The following is a 20,133-nucleotide window of genomic DNA, read 5'->3' on the forward strand; positions in this document are numbered from 1 at the left end:
AAGAAAGAAAGAAAGAAAGAAAGAAAGAAACCACCTGGAAAATTGGTTCTCAAACTTTAGATACATCAGGCTACCCACAGCCTCCCCCTAGACTCTAATTCTAATGTTGTAACAAATATTATAATGGAAAAAAACTGTCACCTGGGTAAGTATTACTGTTTTTATTTTCCCCAAATTCCTGTTTCATGAAATACAAATATCACATAACTAGTAGCCCTGCGTTTGTTGTTTTTTTTTTAAGACAGCAATCTTGTTAAAACTGTTTGTTGCAAGCCATGATTAGTGAAGCACCATCTGTGACAGTCAGTGTTCTTTTCATGAGTTGGGACTATCTAGGCAAATTTTTATGCATTTGAGTGCAAATGGGAAAAAGAAAAGGGTGAAACCAAGCAGAGATGTGGCATATACTGTCCGATCAGATGCATGTACTGTGCAGTTGGGAAATTTTTATTTATTATCTAATGTAAATATATTCATTTTCACACCCTTCCTAGAAAACTTAATTTAAAATCTCTGTCTTACTTTATCTTCTCCAACTGATCCTCAACATTGCCTCCAGATCAATTCTTACAAAACACCTGCCTCCTCTTCAACCTGAACTCAGGTAAAGCTTGAACTCCTTAACTAGGGAATCAAAACCTTCTATATTCTGGCACAAGAACAGACACTCAGATCAATGGAATAGAATAGAGAACCCAGAAATGGATGCACAAACGTATGGCCAACTAATCTTTGACAAAGCAGGAAAGAATATCCAATGGAATAAAGACAGTCTCTTCAACAAGTGGTGCTGGGAAAACTGGACAGTGACATGCAGAAGAATGAACCTGGACCACTTTCTTGCACTATACGCAAAAATAAACTCAAAATGGATGAAAGACCTCAATGTAAGACAGGAAACCATCAAAACCCTCAAGGAGAAAGCAGACAAAAACCTCTTTGATCTTGCCCACAGTAACTTCTTACTCAACACGTCTCTGGAGGCAAGGGAAACAAAAGCAAAAATGAACTACTGGGACCTCATCAAAATAAAAAGCTTCTGCACGGTGAAGGAAACAATCAGCAAAACTAAAAGGCAACCTACAGAATGGGAGAAGATATTTGCAAAGGACATATCAGATAAAGGGTTAGTATCCAAAATCTATAAAGAACTTATCAAACTCAACACCCAAAAAACAAATAATCCAGTGAAGAAATGGGTGAAAGACATGAACAGACACTTCTCCAAAGAAGACATCCAGATGGCCAACCGACACATGAGAACATGCTCAACATCACTCATCATCAGGGAAATACAAATCAAAACCACAATGAGATGCCACCTTACACCTGTCAGAATGGCTAACATTAACAATTCAGGCAACAACAGATGTTGGCAAGGATGTGGAGAGAGAGAGGATCTCTTTTGCATTGTTGGTGGGAATGCAAGCTGGTGCAGCCACTCTGGAAAACAGGATGGAGGTTCCTCAAAAAACTAAAAATAGAACTACCCTGTGACCCAGCAATTGCACTACTAAGCATTTATCCATGGGATACAGGTGTACTATTTCGAAGGGACACATGCACCCCCATGTTTATAGGAGCACTATCAACAACAGCCAAAGCATGGAAAGAGCCCAAATGTCCATCGACGGATGAATGGATAAAGAAAATGTGATATATATATATATATATATATATATATATATATAACGGAATATTACTCAGCAATCAAAAAGAATGAAATCTTGCCATTTGCAACTATGTGGATGGAACTGGAGGGTATTATGCTAAGTGAAATTAGTCAGAGAAAGACAAAAATCATATGACTTCACTCATATGGGGACTTTAAGAGACAAAACAGATGAACATAAGGGAAGGCAAACAAAAATAATATAAAAACAGGGAGGGGGACAAAACAGAAGAGACTCATTAATATGGAGAACAAACTGAGGGTTGCTGGAGGGGTTTTGGGAGGGGGGGATGGGCTAAATGGGTAAGGGGCATTAAGGAATCTACTCCTGAAATCATTGTTTCACTAGATGCTAACTAATTTGGATGTAAATTTTAAAAAATAATAAAATAAAATTAAAATAAAATAAAATAAAATAAAATAAAATTCTATGTTAAAAATTAAAAAAAAAACCTTCTATGTTCCATTTCTTTCTGTGCCTCCAAATTTTGTTCTCCTTCCCAGCCTACTCCTGCTGCTACTGCCCAACTCCCATTCAGACAAATTTATATTCTAGTGCCCCCCAAATATGTTCACCCACTAGCATTCCCTGGCCTCTCCCTAGCCCCTCTCTCCTCTGACTGCTCACAGTACTACTCCACCTGACATTAATATAGTATGGTGTATCTTTTCTTATACTTGTAACCTACTCATGTCTTCACATTTTAATGTGTGGTTTTTCCAGAGAGTTGGTTTTGTGATTTGGCAGGTAGATTGTCCAATCTGAAAATCTCTGCCTTTTAGCCGAGAAAATTGCGTTTAATTTAGACCATGCTATGGACCAAATTGTGCCCTCCCAAATTTAACCCCTGACAAGACTACCTTCCAGATAGGGCTTCAAGGAGGTAATTAAAGTTAAATGAGCTTTTAAGGGTGGGACATTAATTCAATACAGCCGGTACCCTTGGAAAACGAGAAAGACACACCAGAACTCTCTTTCTCTCTGCCACGTGAGGACACAGCAAGAAGGCAGCCACTCACAAGTCAGGAGGAAAGCTCTCACCGGGAAGGGAATTGGCTGGCTCCTTGCTCTTGGACTTCCCAGGCTCCAGAACGGTAAGAACATAAATTTCTGTTGTTTAAGCCACCCGGTCTGTGGTGGGCTTGTTATGACAGCCATTTACATTTAATACAATTATTGATACGGTTAACTTTAAATCTACCATACTGTTTGTTTATAGTTTGTGTGTCTCTTCTCTGTTCCCTTTCTTCTCTTTTCTGCTTTCCTTTGTTCTCTGCATGGTACAAGCACACTGTTGTGGGATTTCAGCGGCAGGGGACAATTAGGGCGCACTGCCTGAGGGAGCTGGATCTGAAGGCGTCCTAAGCCTTGGACACACAGCTGAGGTTAGGAGCATTCAAGGCTGAGAGAAAACCACACCTCAAAACCTTAATGCACTAAATATGTTGAAAACTAATAATTATGTTTGGCTGAAGTACAGGTGGCATAAAGGGAAGGCATGAAAAGTGCAGAATTCAAAGTAGGTTTGAACCTGATGCCAGGGGGATGCAAATAGTTGAGAGAGTTCAATTTATAACAAACTATTTGCCTTTAAGTTCTATGTATATTTCTTGAAATTTTTGAAAATTAGTAACTTGCCTAGAGATTCCTCGGCCAACACATAACCGTGAAAGCCTTTTCATCGGAAGAAAATGCGCTTCTCTAACTTTTCCTTTATTTACTCTGCCAATGCCACCCAAAAGTCTTACTTGCACCTGGGTTTTACCTACACCTGTTTTCCTCAGAAAAGAGAAAGTGTAAGTCAAAATACAATATAGTAGGTAGCTCTTAGATATAAAACTAGCAAGAATAACTGAGTAATTCCTATAGGAAAAATCTACAAGTGTGTTTGATCTGCTAGGATAGGCTTTTAACATGCAAAAGGTCATCATTTCATGATATGAAACATTAAAACTTCCATTAATTTTTTTAAAAATATTGAGATATAAATGACATTGTACATGTTAGTTTCAGACGTACAATACGACGATCTGATATATGTGTATATTGCAAAATGATCACCGCAATAAGGAGTTAACATTTATCACCTCACATAGTAACAATTTTTTTTCAGTGATGAAGACTTTTAAGATCCGCTCTCTTATTCACTCTCAAATATACAACACAGCATTATTAACTGTAGTCACCATGCTGTACATTATATGCCCAGGACTTATTTTATAATTGGAAGTTTGTACCTTTTGTTCATGTTTACCCATTTTGCCCACCTTCCATCCCCATTTCTGGTAAACCCCCCCCAGACTGATTTTTTTTTTAATCTATCGGTTCAGGGTTTTTTTAGAGGGAGGGGTAAGATTCCACATATAAATGATACCATATGGGTATTTGTCTTTCTCTGACTTATTTCACTTAGCACAATTCACTCAAGGCTCATCTGTGTTGTTGCAACTAGCAGGATTTCCTTCTTTTTTAAAGCTGAGTAATGTTCCATTGTATACATAGCCCACATTTTCTTTATCCATTCAGTGGACACTTAACCTTGCTTCCATATCTTGGCTATTATCAATAATGCTGCAGTGAACATGGGGCTACAGATCCCTTTTTGAGTTGTTATTTTTGCTTCCTTCAGTCAAATACCCAGAACTGGAACTACTGGATCATAGGACCACTCTGTTTTTAATTCTTTTAACAACCTCCATACCATTTTCCACAGGGGCTGCACCAAGGTACACTCCCACCATCAGTGCACAAGGGTTCCCTTTTCTCCACATTCTCACCAACGCTTATTTCTTGTAATTTGATGATAGCCATTCTAACAGGTATGGGGTGATATCTTACTGTGCTTTTGATTTGCATTTCCCTGATGGTTAGTGATGTTCAACACCTTTTCACGTACCTGTTGGCCATCTGGGTGTCTTCCGCGCAAAAATGTCTATTCAGATCCTTTGCCCGTTTTTTAATAAGATTTTTTTTTTTTGCCATTGTGTTGTATGAATTCTTTATATATTTTGGATATTAACCCCTTATTGGATATATGATTCTCAAATATTTTCTCCTGTTCGATATGTTGCCTTTTCATTTTGTTGATGGTTTTCTTTGCCGTGCAGAAGCCTTTTGGTTTGATGTAGTCCAAATGGTTTATTTTTGCTTTTGTTGCCTATGCTTTTGGTGTCCAGTCCAAAAATTTGCGAAAACCAATGTCAAGGAGCTTACCGTCGGTTTCCTTCTAGGAGTTTTATGGCTTCAGATATTACATTCAAGTACTTACTTTGTTTGGACTTGATTTTTGTGCAGGGGTTTGATAGTGGTCCGGTTTCATTCATGCATGTGACTGTCCAGTTTTCCTAACCCCATTTATTGAAGAGACTGTCTTTTCCCATTGCACATAGTTGGCTCCTTTGTCCTAAATTGATCATATATGTGTGGGTTATTTCTAGGCTCCTTATCTTTTTCCATTGATCTGTATATATGTTTTTATGCCAACACCACACACTGTTTTGATTATAGCTTTGTAATATAGTTTGCAATCAGGATGTGTGATACCTCCAGTTTTGTTATTCTTTCTCAAGATTGATTTAGCTTTTTGATATTTTTTTGTAGTTCCATACAAATTTTAGGATTGTGAAAAACGTTTCAATATCTATTTCTGTGAAAAATGTCATTGAACATTTGATAGGGATTGCAAATGAATTTGTAGATTGCTTTGGATAGTATGGACATTTTAACAGTATTCCAATTCATGAGTATAATATCTTTCCATTTACTTATGTCTTCTGTGTTTTTTGTGAATGTCTTATAGTTTTCTTATAGTTCCAGTGTACAGGTCTTTTAAAACTGATTATAGTTGGTGCGTCTGGGTGGCTCAGTCGGTTAAGCGTCCTACTTCAACTCAGGTCATGATATCATGATTTGTGAGTTCGAGCCCCACATTGGGCTCTGTGCTGACAGTTCAGAGCCTGGAGCCTGTTTCAGATTCAGTGTCTCCCCCACTTACACACTCACTCTCTCTCTCTCTTTCTCTCAAAAACAAACATTAAAAAAATAAAATAAAATTGATTATAGTGATGGCCGTTCAACTGTAATCATATTAAAAATCACCAAATGGTACATTTTAAAAGAGAGAATTGTATGGTATATAAATAATATGAATAAAAAGCTGTTATGTTAAAAAAACAAACAACTCTGGATTTGCTAAATGGGAGTAATTAGTGACCTCAATGGAAGGGTTCCCAGTAGTGGCTGGATTTGAAGCCAGACTGAAGAGGGTCAAAGAATAAATGAGATGAGGAAGTAAGCAACAAACATCACCTGCCCTTTCATGATGTTATGACAAAGGAGCTAGGGTTGTGCTAGAAAGGAAGAGATTTAAAGGGACCATGATTTTAAAGACAGAGAGAGACAGGGCACCTGGGTAGTTCAGTGGGTTGAGTGTTCGACTTTTTATTGTGGTTTGAGTCATGATCTCACAGTTCGTGAATTCAAACCCCACATCAAGCTCTGCACTGAGGGTGAGGAGACTGCTTGGGATTCTCTCTGCCCCTCTCCCATTCACACTCTTTCTCTCAAAATAAATACACTTTAAATTTTTGAAAATTAATTCATTTATTTGAGAAAAACAGAGTGAGTGGGGGAGGGTCATATAGCAGGGGAGATAGAATCCCAAACAGGCCCTGCATTGTAAGTGTGCAGCCCAATGCGGGGCTCAAACTCACGAACCACAAGATCATGACATGAGCTGAGACCAAGAGTCAGGTGGTTAACTGACTGACTCACCCAGGCACCCCTAAAATAAATAAACTTTAAGAGAAAGAGAGAAAAAAATTCTATAGAGAAAGAAATTGAAGCTATCAGATCAGAGCAGGTGAGAGGCCGTGGCCGTGACCATTATAAAGTGCTGGAGCCCATAGAAACTTGAGTTTCAAACACTGGAAAAGGGTCCACTTTATTTAAATACAAAAAAAAAAAAAATTCTTCCTAAATCTGTCTAGGTTTGGCTTTTCCTTCCCTAGGATAATATGGTTGCCGTCTCCAGAAGTTTCTGTCATTTACGTTTCACCAGCAAACTACTCCTTACTAGTCAGGATGCAGGGAGGGGGAAGGATCACAGTGCAGGAAATATTATAGTCCCTAAGGATTATAATTTAACTTTTATTAATCCCTGTTCTTTCATCTCAAGAATTTGGCTTTAATATCAAGGACATAAAATCATAGCATCTCTCAAAAATGTTGCTTCTGGTCAGCCAAACATAGGACTAATGCCATGTATATGAAAAGATGTACAACTGTTTTCAAATTGCTAAATAAAACTTTCCCCCTAATATCTGAGCCTAGGTAACTACTTTGGAACTCTGGAACATATCCATGGACCATTCCAATTTATATGTTCCCTAGAACTTAAAACTATCCAGTAATGGCCTTTAACAAAATTCGATTTCTGGGTTATTTTCCAATGTTGAGTCCTACCACAGAAGTTTGGAAAGCTTGTTTTTCTGAATGCTTAAACTCAATCCCAGCTGAAAGCTCTTGATAGAAATCCCTCATGTTGATAAAAGTTAGTGGTGGAAACCACATTAAAGATGTAGTGATATGCTATCTTTATTAATTTTCTCATCTCGAGGCCATAAAGTACGTTGGGTGCTCCGATGCTGGGACATACTATTCGGAAATGTAACAGAACAATGAGTAGGTTAGGATGTGACATATTTGGGAAGGAACTTCCAACCTCAGCAATTATTGTGCAGGCAATGGTCTTGCCAGATCCTATCTTCATCAGTGGGAAGCTGAAGTTAACTTTGGTCAGACAATTTGTAAATGGACTGAACACCTTTTTAGCCAGGGTAGAAAACAATTGTTAGCCTTCTATAGAGATGTTGGCACAGGTGCCTAGGTGGCTCAGTCGGTTAAGTGTCCGACTTTGGCTCAGGTCATGATCTTGTGCCTAGTGAGTTCAAGCCCCCGCATCGAGCTCTGTACTGGACAACTCAGAGGCTAGAGCCTGCTTCAGATTCTGTGTCTCCCTCTCTCTGCCCCTACCCTGCTCACTCATGCTCTCTCTCCCTCTCTCTCTCTCAAAAATAAATAAACATTAAAAATAATGTTGGCACAGAAGCCAGTTATGCAGTCCAGAAGTAATTTTTGTTGCGAAGATATATGTAGCTCTTGACGCAGTGTTCTCTTATGCCATCATTCTGCCTGGAGCCATCCTGACTCATTCTTTGCATTGGTGTTCACATCGAATTAACATAAATTCAAGACGAAAATATCTTCATATTACCTTAGGAATACTGACTCATTTATTTTTTGCTGTTAATATTAGCTTATTACCCAATTTTACTAACGCATATGTCATTCATTTTAAACAGTAGTAGCTTTAGGGGCACCTGGGTGGCTTAGTTGGTTGAGCATCTGACTCTTGATCTTGGCTCAGGTCATGACCTCATGGTTTGTGAGTTTGAGCCCCGTGTTGGGCTCTGTGCTGATGGTGTGGAGCCTGGTTGGGATTCTATCTCTCCCTCTCCTACCCCTCCCTCCCTCACACTTGCACGCATGCTCTCTCTCTTAAAATAAATAAACTTAAAAAGCAGTAGTAGCTTTATTTATAGAAGAAACACTAGGTGATTTCATATAAGGGGTAAGAGCACATCCTCAAGGGCCACGCTGCCTGCATTTGAATCCCAGCTCTGCCGCTTATTAGCTTTATAACCCTGAGCATGTTAACTTCTCTGTGCTTCATTTTTCTGATAAGTAAAATGAGAGTAACGGCACCTTCTAGGACTACAGTGGGAAGGAAAGGATTAATCCACATCAAGTACTTAGAATAGGGCTGGGTGCATACAACATCCACGGTAAATGCAAGCCTTTGCGATTACTTTTATTTTCGATTAACTAAGAAAATGACTCACGTTGTAAGGTTTCAGCCTAGATATTGAATACAGTATTAAGACATGTGATCGTGCTTGAGGAAATTCTCATGAGCTAAGAAACAACCGCTAGCATATATCCTGGGGAACCAAGAAGAGTAAAAGCACAAGAGTGAAATCTTGGGTTCTAGTCATGGCCATACCACCAGCCCACTGGGCTTTGCTTCCTTCATCTGGGCCGCCATGATTCATCTATGTCTTCTCTAAAACTCCTCCCAGCCTCTCATACTCCATAATGCCTCCAATTCACATCTTTTTGTTCTGTCAGCTAAGCAATCCTACTCATACAAATCTGAACAGAAACAAATAGGTATCTGTAAGTTAGTTTTCACGGAATTAAGACCTTTTTGAAAAATCACATGGATGGGTCCCAACGTCCAAACTACAAATTTGGGTGGCTTTGTTCCTTTGACACATTTCCTTGTGTGAACACGTTAATGAGAATTCCACTAAATGTAGGAGAGACAAGTTCAAGAGCCTTTGCAGGATTTTGCAATACGTGGTCCAGTGATCTGGCCTAACCCTCTCGGGGCTCACCGCCCATGGGACTCCAGGCCTGTGACTCCATTTCTAATCCTGATACTCTTCTATTGAAAGTGTGATATCCCATAAATAGCTTCTGAGGAAAATACAAAATTGGTGGTACATCATCTCAAGTAAAATTAAAATAATGACTTGATTTCTAAGATTACTGGACTTTGGAAAAAACTTGTTTTTTCTGAGATAACTAAAATAAAAAATCATGGAAAATGACAGAATGATGGTGTTTTACACACTGATTTATTTTAAAGCATAATACATAAAATGCATAGTGTCTCACAAAGCATTTGATAAAGAGTTTTAAATACAATTTTAAGCTCTAAGTAAACTCTCTAACTGGAATATATATACACATTTTTAGCCATAAAAGTGGAATTTTTATGGCAGGTTTCGGACCTCTAAAGCTACATGCTAGCTAATGGCCAGGTCAGGGACATTAAAAATGTGCATTAATAAAAATTTGAGGAAATTCATGAAAATGTTTCAGAAACATTATAAACAAACACGTACCATATAATGTGGGAGAAGTTTTCACGATCTACTTACAAATAGCACATCCTGTCTTAGAAAGTTGTTATTATAAAGTGTTCATTACGCATTCTTGTGCAAACTCCCTTAGGCCATCTTCACTAATATCAAGCATTGTGTGTATATCCTATACATACAAGCACACTACTTTTTCCCTTGTGCAATGCCCCATCGTAAGAATATACTTGGTCTCAGGGACAATCAGAGCATAGCAAAATGCTGCTTTAACTGTTTAATTAAATGTTGGGTATCCACATGATCTGGAAATGCTGCTTCAGATTTCTGAGCAGCAACATAGCTTCTCTGGAGATCTCCAATCTGTAAGAAATACCAGAATAAGACCAGAAAAAAATGAGTAAGAAAGTCAAAAAAAAGATGTACTATCTGTACACTGTAGAAAATCAAAGGGTTCTTAAGGGTAAATCGCTTGATTATGCTCTTTGATTCTAGAATCCTTTCACCTAGATTACAATTCAGTCTTGTAAAATATGAGAAATATAAAATAACCAATCATATAAATTCTGCTCCATTACAGCGGTCTAGTTATGAATTCATAAGCCTGTGCTTTCGTTTCCTATCACAGACAGTGTTATAAAAATAAAATAACATTTGCATACTACAACACCCAGCTCTATATAGTTTCAGAATGTCTTAGGACAACGATTTGTAATGTGCCTCAAAGACAAGTTTTGGCTAGGGCATTATCTTCTTTTTTTTAAGTTTATTTATTTTCAGAGAGAGAGAGAGACCGTGTGAGCAGGGGAGGGGCAGAGCAAGAAGGAGAGAGAATACTAAGCAGGCCCCACACCATCCGTGCAGAGCCTGACCGGGGGCTGCTGGAACTCACAAACTGTGACATCATGACCTGAGCTGAAATCAAGAGTTGGATGCTCCCCTGACTGAGCTACCCAGGCGCCCCTCGGGCATAATCTTTTAGACAGAAAATTCAAGCAAAAACTATTATATATAAGATACGATAATGGGCACTAGGGTGGCTCAGTCAGTTAAGTGTGAGACTCTTGATTTCACTTAGCTCGTGATCTCAACAGTTCCTGGGTCGGAGCTCCGCCCTGGTCTGTGCACTGATGGCATGGAGCCTGCTTGGGATTCTTTCTCTCTCCTTCTCTCCCTGCCCCTCCCCCATGTGCACCTGCATTCATTCTCTCTCTCTCTCTCTCTCTCTCTCTCTCAAAATAAATAAGCCTTAAAAAAAGATACAATAACATGCTCAGGGAGGTTTTAAAGGGTGCCAGTAATGTGGGGGTTTTAGAAGTTTTTAAGTAATCAGTTGTCTCTGATTTTCAATAAACTTTTGTGTTAAAGTCCAGTCCCAAAGAAAAGCACACACAGTATCTGGATCCATCTGAATAGATCTAGATTCATGCATGCGCTCATAAAAAAGTGAGAATTTTTTAGTGTGTGCACACCCAAACCTAGATAATTCAAATCTGGCAGGGTTGTTTTTTTTTTTTTAAACATATAACGCATATTAAAAACATGAGTTTCTTTTTTTAAAAAATCATAGCATTTCTTTTTAACATACCATTTTCTCTTACAGAAAGTATAGCCTTCTGTGTAAAGAAATCTCTCATTTGAGTTTTAGATTATTAAAATGTGATATGGGAAAGGAAGGTATCAACCCTTTGTGGTTTAACTAAGTGGCAGCACAGTGCAGTGGAAAACACCTGGGCATCGTTGGGGTCTGGATACAAATTCTGAACCTGCCATGGCCATGTGACTCCAGGGGAGTCTTTTAAGCTCAAGCAGCCCTGGGTTCCGTTAGAATGTAAGCTGCATGAAGTAGACGTTTTGTTTTATTCACTAACATCCTTTGCCTACAACAGTGCCTGATACGTAGCAGAAGTTCAGTAAATGAACCAACAGTTGTATAAAAACACGAGTCAGGAAGGTGAGGGAAATGTACGTGGCAGGGTTGTTGGGAGAACTCGAGATGGTGTATAGGAGCACCTGGAACTATATAGCACTTACGAACACTCAAAAATGACTACTTCTATGGGGCGCCTGGGTGGCTCAGTCGGTTAAGCATCTGACTCTGGATCTCGGCTCAGGTCTTGATCTCACGGTTCGTAAGTTCAAGCACAGAGCATGCTCAGGATTCTCTCTTTCCCTCTCTCTCTCTCTCTGCCCCTCCCTCCCTCTCAAAATAAATAAACTTTAAAAAATAATGTTTAAGAAAATGACAACTTATTTCCCAGCAGAAATGCAAGTTAGGATAGCTTGATGTTCGTGCTATAAAAAATGACATTTTTATAATGTCTTCTGGTCTATAAAGAGTCTTTACACAGCAAATATTTTTAGCCATTTCCTTACCCTTGAAACTCACCTTGTTAAAAAGAAAGATTTCCAAGTAAAAGTTATCAGATACTTTTTATCTGTTTTTCCTCTTGTTATTGAAAACGGCACTCCTTTTAGCTCTTGGTCATTAACTGACTTGTAACACAGTATTAACAGTTGTATTTTCCCCACATTGTTCACCCATATCCCTAATTTTATAGCAATAATGACAGACAGGATTTCTTTGCAATAAAAGCCAATTACTAAATCCCTCCTCAACCAGGCGTTACTTAAGGAGTATTTTTTCATGACTAAATATCATATTTTAAAAATAAAATAATTCTGTAATCTATAACAGATAATCTATAATGCAATCTATAATATTAAGTTTAGTCCATATCCAGTGATAAATTTCTTTACAGTGTATCAAACTATCCCTTCAAGTGAAAGACATGTGTATGTAATGTTTAAAAAAATCGCTTCTTTCAAAACGTTAGAATTTCTTATCTGTATTTTAAAAACCAAGAAAAAGAAACAGATCAGATGAGGAATTGATAAAGAAAGAAAATACCTTATCAGAGACCGCTGCAAAATTAAAATGTGGCTCGTACATATGGGGTGCTAAGGATGAGGCAGTTTGTAACAGTGCTCTTGCCTGTATTTAAAAAAAGAAAAAAAGGAAAGAAAAGAAAACCAAGGATATATGAACATCTATCAGCAGTATATTTGTAATTATGGGTTTTTTTGTTTTTTGTTTTTGTTTTTGGTAAAAGAGTCTTTTATCCAAGATAGGACCTTAATAAACATGATCCTGTGATAAATACAGATGACACGCCTCATGAAACACAACTTACCGAAATACAATACTTATATCTTGCCAAAATTATATTAATAATAAAATTGCTTCAAAATATGAAGAAAATTAAGAGTAGTTATAAAGTCAAGAATCATTGTTCTTGTAAAGTTTATATTTTAATACGACAAATCAAAATACAATCTTCTCAATGCAAAAAAAAGGCTTATTCTAGTTTTATTGCTGTTGATTGATTTCTTAGGCTTCTAATGACTCGTTCTCTGATGCTACAGAAAACAATTAAAAATAGTAAATTTCTAAGCCCCAAGTTCTGTGCTGGAGAATGGTGATGAGCATTTAATACACTGTTGACCTCACAATAACAAGTGAGTGCAACTGAAAATGACAAGCTCTCTGTCATCTCATGTACTCAAGAAGCAAAATTCGCATCATTTTTCATCCCCTACAGGCTCAAACGATCATGCATTGCAGGGACCACTGATAGACAAGAGATGCTCACACATTCATTGTTAGGACCACAGACTCCCCATTCCACACTGCTGACTATCCCTCCAACGTGTAACTAAACCCAAAACCTCCATCCATGACCTGTGGACAAATTGTGCATCTTTTTTTTTTTTAATGGAAAGTAACATATGGGATGGTAGATATTGATTTGTTTGTTTGTTTTATGATTAGCTATTTTTCTTTCAATTGATGTATAATTTTTAATAATGAAATAGGGGTTAGTAGCATGAAATCTTTCACCAAAACATTTCAAATTGGTTGAATACTGGAGAAACTGTAATAAGTAGGAAACAAAGATCACTGACATGGGGACAGAGAAAAATCACAAAAGCACTTGCTTCATATGGAGATAGGTCAAGTTCCATGGCAGAATAAGTTCCCATTTGGAGTACAGTTGACCCTGGAACAACACGGGTTTGAACTGCATGGGTCCACTTGCATGTGGATTTTTCCAATACATACAGGACAGTACTATTAATGTGTGTTCTCTCCCTTATGATTTTCTGAATAACATTTTCTTTTCTCTAGCTTACTCTACGGTAGACTACATGTAACATACAAACTATATGTACATATAACACACAAGATAACATATAGTACATATAACATACAAGACAATGTGTTGATGGACTGCGTACGTTCTTGGTAAGGCTTCTAGTCAACAGTGGGTTCTTAATTAAGTTTTGGGGGAAGGTCAAAAGTAAAACTTGAATTTTCAACTACATGAAGGGGTCAGCAGCCCTAATCCTGTGTTGTTCAAGAGTCACCTGTAGTTAGTTTTTGTTTATAAAATACAAATCTGTCTTATTTGGGGGAACTGATGGCATAAAGGTAATGTCCAAGGATGTTCATTTCCTTGTTCTGTTACAAGTTTATCGCTGTGCTTAGGAGACCAGGTTAGAGGTTAACATTCCTGCCATGGTGTTCACTATGTCACTTACCTCCTGGAGTCCCTGTTTCTTCATCTCTAAAGTTCGGAATGCAATACTTATCTATCCTCGATTGTCACTAATACTGTATAAGTGTATTTAGCCTTTTAAACTTCTTTTTTATGATAAAGTGATTTTTTAAGCGTCTGCCCCGTGCTCAATACTATGCTACCAAGCCAAGTGCTTTACGTGCATAATCGGCGAATCCTCCCCAAACACCTGCAGGTTCTGTTATTAACCCCATTTTATATACTGTTCATTCATTTCACAAATACTGGCCCAGCACCTACCACCTGCCAGACACTGTTTTTGATGTTGAACATCCGGCAGCTGGAAGAGAAACAAGGTCCCTATTTTCATGTGGCTGCCATGCCACATTACATACACGTATGAACATATTTGATAAAATAAGTACTGTGAAGGAAAAAATAGGAGATGTGACAGTGGCGGAGGGCTCCTTTAAACCGATGTTTGAAATGACCTTTGTAGGGAGGTGGCAATTAAGCTAAGACTCAAATGACAAAAAGAAGAAGAAGTCGCCGCAGGATCTGAAAGAAGAACATTCCAAAGGCCGTAAAGTAAGAACAGGCACAGCGTATGTGCAGAGCAGACTTCTGGATGTGTCCAGAAGTCTGAGAGTTGGCAGGAAGGGAGAAGTAACAAAACGTGTGGTCTGACAGAGAGCCAGAGGCCAGATGATGCGGGCCCTGTAGGCCAAGGTTTGAATCCATATTTCATTCCAAGCAAAAAGGAAAGCATTCGGAGGATGCTGAGCAAAGCAGTAGAAAATTATTGTTTGATTTGATTTTTTTTTTTTAAGTAGGCTTCACGCCCAGTGCGGAGCCCAACACGGGGCTTGAGCTCACAACCCTGAGATCAAGACCTGAGCGGACATCAAAAGTCGGACGCTTAACTGACGGAGCCACCCAGGTGCCCCCAAATCTTTCTTGTTTAAAAACAAAAATCCCTTCGGCCGTTGTGAGGAGGATGTGTTATAGGGTACAATTACTTGCTGATGCAAGCGGAGGCCAAAAGAGCAGCTAGGAGACTCCTGTAGTCGAGTTCAGGCGGGAGAGGAGTACAGTTTGGAGAAGGGTGGCAGTGGTGGAGAAAAGTGGCCACATCTGGAATGTGACCTGGAGAAAGAACTGACAGGGCTTGTCAGACATGATGGGGTGAGGTGGAGGAACTGAGTGCTTTCAAGGCTGGCTCTTAGGATTTTGGTTCGAGCACCCAGCTGGTCACAGTTCACAATTCACCAATTGTGTCACAGTCCACTAACGCAGGGAAGACTTGGGGCGATGCAGGTTTGTCCTGACAAAACCAAAGGTTAAGAAAAAACCAGAAAGGTTAAGTAACTTGTCCAAGGTCACACCACTAATGTGACAGAGCTGGGATTCAAACCCAGGCCAGTGAGCCTCTAGAGCTCATTTTTATAAACGATAGCATGTAAAGATAGCTACCCCTGACGACGTTTCTGTGGAGAAACCGGATTAGCCACTGAGCCACTGTAGTTCACTGACCTGCTCCACGTGGCCCTTCCGCATCTCCAGCACGGCCAGGTTGTTGTAGGCCTCAGCGTGGTTATTGTTGTTGACCAGAGCGAGCCTGAAGCACTGATGGGCCAAATTCGTATCTCCGATGCCCTTGAAAAGAAAAGCATACCCGTTGGGAGGAGCACTGGGTGTTGTATGGAAACCAATTTGACAATAAATTTCATATAAAAAAAAAAAGGAAGAAAAAAAAGCTTGCATTCGCACCCGCGGATCCACACCCTTCCTCCCTTCTTTCCTCACGTGAGTCTTTGCTGCTACCAAGCAACAAGTACAGATCACAATCAAGCGTGAATTGTAGGTAAGAGGATTTAACTCGAGAAAATAAAATGAGTTCTGGTGACCCTTAGAAATCGCTACATTGCTACACAAGCCCATAACCAAACCTGGATTGATGGGATCTGAAAATGTCTTCAAACTAATTTATGGCTACCTTTTCTACACCGGAAATAATATGAGAGAGAAAAAACCTACCACAGCCACATGTCCCAAGTTGTACCAGACATCAGCTGCCTCTTCTTCGTTTTCAGCCAGAGCAAGGGCACGTTCAAATGAGGTCAGAGTCATATCATACTGCTGGGCATAGAAGCAGCAGAGTCCCAGATTGTTAAAAAGCTGGCAGTTATAGACACCCATCTGCAGGAGCCGCCTTTTTGAAAAAGAGCATATATTGGTGTCAGACCAACTTGATAAATATTAAGACCTATTTTTTTTTTTTACAAAGTTAGAAATGAAGGTTTTACAATTTTTAACATGCCCAAGGAATAGAAATAGAAAGTATTATAGTAAATGAAAAAACATTCCGCAAATACAAAAGTGTGTCTTTTTTAATGTTACTAGTCACGGGAAATATGTCCAGAGGACAAAGTCTGAAGCAACATACATGAGTTTTTTCCTCCAAAAGCTCTGTTAGAGAACCAAAATACAAAAGAGTGACCTAAAGGAAAACCCAAAGCATTTTGCTTCATAAAGTTTTGGTGACAATTAGTAAACCCCTAATACCCCTAATCTAATCTAAGAGCTGTGTTTAGGATTTACCCCCAAGTTTTCAGCTGAATTGAATCTTGGTTTTGGTTATCTGTACTTCGTCATTTAGCTGTGTCTAGGGACCTTCTGATGAGCTTCCATCGAGGAAGACAAGACCATCAGTGGATCCCTACATTATTCACTTAGCTTTCATGCTAGGGCTCAAAAAACCCGTTTGCTTCTATGCATCATTAATCCCAAAGGACAATGGGCAATAGAGTTCAAATAAGCCAAGGAAAATCCACCCCAGATGCCCTGAGGAAAATCCATGACCCATTTGGGGGATGGAGGTGTAGAGTCAGCTGCATATGCCTAAGGCAGCATTCATTTTATATTTTATGCTTCTAACATATATTTGGAAAGAACTCTCATCAGCTGCCAGTTATCTCCTGGTATATTACCTAGGGGTGGAAGAGAAAATCAAAATTTAAAAATTAATCTCAGAAACCATCTGTAGGATGAAATAAGGATGTTCTCAAAAGAGAACCAGAGATAAGAACATATTTAGACTTTGAAAAATTATTTGGACAAGAGTTGACAACACTTCACAGAAGAGGGGAACCTGTTTCAGGTCCTCATCAGAGCTCAGAAGCTGGCATCCACTGCTCTTTGCAAATCTTGTCACTATTTCAGCTTCGGGGCCTTTATATTGTATGTGGTGGGATTAATGGAAGCAGTGGGTGGCTGATTCATACAATGCCATGGTGTTAAAAACTCAATTATCCAGGTATGTTTCTGCAAGATGCCAATATCTGAGCATGTTCAAATTATTAGATGTCCCTTTAATGCTCATCAAACATCTGGGTGCTTGAACTTTTAGTCTCCTATAGACGTGGTCTATGCATTACCTGTCTACATTTTCATTCCATTATAGTTTCACCAGTATTTCACAGGAAAGGGGTTCTACAAAAAGACTGTAAAGCACACCTGTAAAACCGGAGAGCTATTTCTGGTTGATCAGAATAAAAGTGGTTGCTTCCAATGCATGCAATGGCTTCCACATGAGTATTGTCCTGTTTCAAAACTTCTTTGTAGTATTCAGCTGCTGATGAAATATTGTTCATTTCCTATTCTCCATCAAGAAGAAGAGTGACACTTTATTGCTGAGAAAAAAAAATTTTTTTTTCTGGCTGATTTATTTTACTTGATTCAACAAATATTGAGAGCCTATTATGTGCCAGACTCCGTTCTAGGCCCTGAGGACACAATGCAAACAAAAAGATAAAGTTGCTATCCTCAAGGTTACAGTGGGTAGGAAGAGAAGCAAATGAACAAGTAGGTAATATAATGTCAGGCAAGTCTAACAGATGTGAATAGAGGTGAAGAGAGAGGGAAGGAAGGATGGAACCAAGAAGCAGCATGGTTGTATTTACATTTTTAAAGAATAACTTGGTGGCTACACACAGGAGACACAAAAGGGGAGAAGAGCGGTAGCAGAGAGACCGGGAGTCCTCCTGATAATCATAAATCAATGCATTTAATGTTATTACTGTCTTAGCTCTCAAATCCACCTTCAAGGCCAGTGCAGGCTCCACAGCCCTCATGAAGATATCCCTAAGGCCCTCACTTCACATAACTCTTTCCGCCTCTCAATTTATATGACACTCATTGTGGGAACCTCTCACTCATTCTTACCAGATGACAACTCCTATCTTTTGTTAGATTTTAATCATAACATATTTTATTGTGAGAAGCAAGCACCACACAATGCTTTCTTATTACACAGAATTTTTTTTAACCTCTGTGGACCTCAGTATGGTTTTTTATTTCAGGACTTTATTATTTTTAGAGCAGTTTCAGGTTCACAGCACAGCTGAGGGGACGGTACAGAGATTAAATGCATTTTGTTATTCAGTATCAAAAAATGACATCCATTATCACCAATATCATCAATATTTAGCAATATGAAACCAGTTTTGACCTTGTGGACCCTCTGACAGGGTCTTGGGGATCCCTGGGAATCCCTGGGCCACACTTTGAGAAATATTGATATTAAAATATTTGAGGCCTTTCTTCCCACTCCTACTCGCTCATTCCCAGAAGGCAAACTCAGCATGCTTGTCTCAGCCCCTTCTGGACCTCTTTGGAAGCCAACCTGCCTGTCACATGCCCCCCTGTTCTTCCCTGCCAGGTGGAGGGGCTCTCCCAGGGACAGAAGTTCTGCAGGTTGCACAGTCATGTCTGGGTGGATAAGCCTGTCTAACTCAGAGACTATCAAGTCCTTTTGGTCACACATCTAAAGCCACATGCTCCAATTCTGCTGTTATCAGTAATAAAGTTAATGGTTTATCTTCCATTTTTCTGAATCTTGTATCACCTGGAGTGATGAAGGGGGGTGATGTTGATTGGTTCCATAAAACCCCAGTAAAACATTTCTGAGTTGATCCAAACTCATTCTGGATATCTGTTCCCATACTTTATATTTGAAATTCTTATTCAAAGTCCTGCCAGGATTTAGTTCTTTAAGAGAAGAGGCATTTTCATTCATTGTTTGTAGCTAAAAAAATAACTAAATTTTTTTTTTCAAAACACAAGGCTGATATATTCATTAGTTGTGAGGTCATTCTCTCCTGTATTTTACACTGCTTTTACGTGCAGCTATTCCAAATATCCTTTAATATTTTAGGAATATAAGAACCCATTGAAAAGCATGAATAATAAAGACTTTCATTAGAAGTGTATTTTCTACTTTTTGGTAAAACAAAAGCCTTGTAAGACTTGAAAGAACACATGACATTGAAAGCACCTCACTCCCCACCCCCGCACACACACCAAATCCTTCCTTCCTACAGACTGAATGTTTCTGTCCCCCCTAAATTCATATTCATATTCTCCAAGGCGATGGTATTTGGAATAGAGTCTTTGGGAGGTATTTAGATCATAAGGCTGAAGCCCTTAAAGAAGAGACATCAAAGAGATGATCTCTCTCCCCACCATGTAAGGATGTAGAAAGAAGGAGTTTGTCTGTAGAGCAGGAAAAGAGCCCTCCCCAGGAAATGAATTGGCCAGCACCTTGATCTTAGACGTTCCAGCCTCCAGAATTGTGAGAAATAAATTTATGTTCTTTAAGCCACCCAGTTCATGGTATTTTGTTACAACAGCCTGAGCAGATTAAGATGCTATCCTTCCAAAGAAGAATCTCCACACCTAGGCAGCAACCTGACCACTGAATTTAATGGCCCCATGAACATGACTTTTATGGTTTCTGGGGTAACAACATCCCACAGTGCATGGCTTCAGTGTTACAGCTGCCAAAGTTGGTGTATCAGTCTGCTTGGGCTGCTATGACAAAATACCATAGACTAAGTGGCTTAATCAACAGAAATTTATTTTCCCACAGATTTGGAG

The 20,133-nt window shown here is 39.0% G+C and overlaps 1 protein-coding gene across 6 annotated transcripts in view; it reads right to left on the minus strand.

The window, feature by feature from the left end:
* Nucleotides 1-9,354: 9,354 nt before the first annotated feature.
* TTC8 (tetratricopeptide repeat domain 8) overlaps nt 9,355-20,133 on the minus strand; it is a 60,129-nt gene continuing 49,350 nt past the window's right edge. For 5 of the 6 annotated variants that reach the window (XM_049612351.1, XM_049612357.1, XM_049612355.1 and 2 more), the window contains 5 exons: nt 17,713-17,852; nt 16,234-16,408; nt 15,730-15,852; nt 12,528-12,611; nt 9,355-9,979 (listed from right to left, as the gene is read on the minus strand). In XM_049612351.1, the coding sequence (XP_049468308.1) occupies nt 9,863-9,979; nt 12,528-12,611; nt 15,730-15,852; nt 16,234-16,408; nt 17,713-17,852 (639 nt within the window). In that variant the 3' untranslated portion in view covers nt 9,355-9,862. The remainder of the gene's footprint in view (nt 9,980-12,527; nt 12,612-15,729; nt 15,853-16,233; nt 16,409-17,712; nt 17,853-20,133) is intronic. The other variant, XM_049612352.1, reaches the window with a different exon arrangement.

This window comes from Panthera uncia (genome assembly GCF_023721935.1).
Source record: "Panthera uncia isolate 11264 chromosome B3 unlocalized genomic scaffold, Puncia_PCG_1.0 HiC_scaffold_1, whole genome shotgun sequence".
NCBI classification, from domain to species: Eukaryota; Metazoa; Chordata; class Mammalia; order Carnivora; family Felidae; genus Panthera; species Panthera uncia.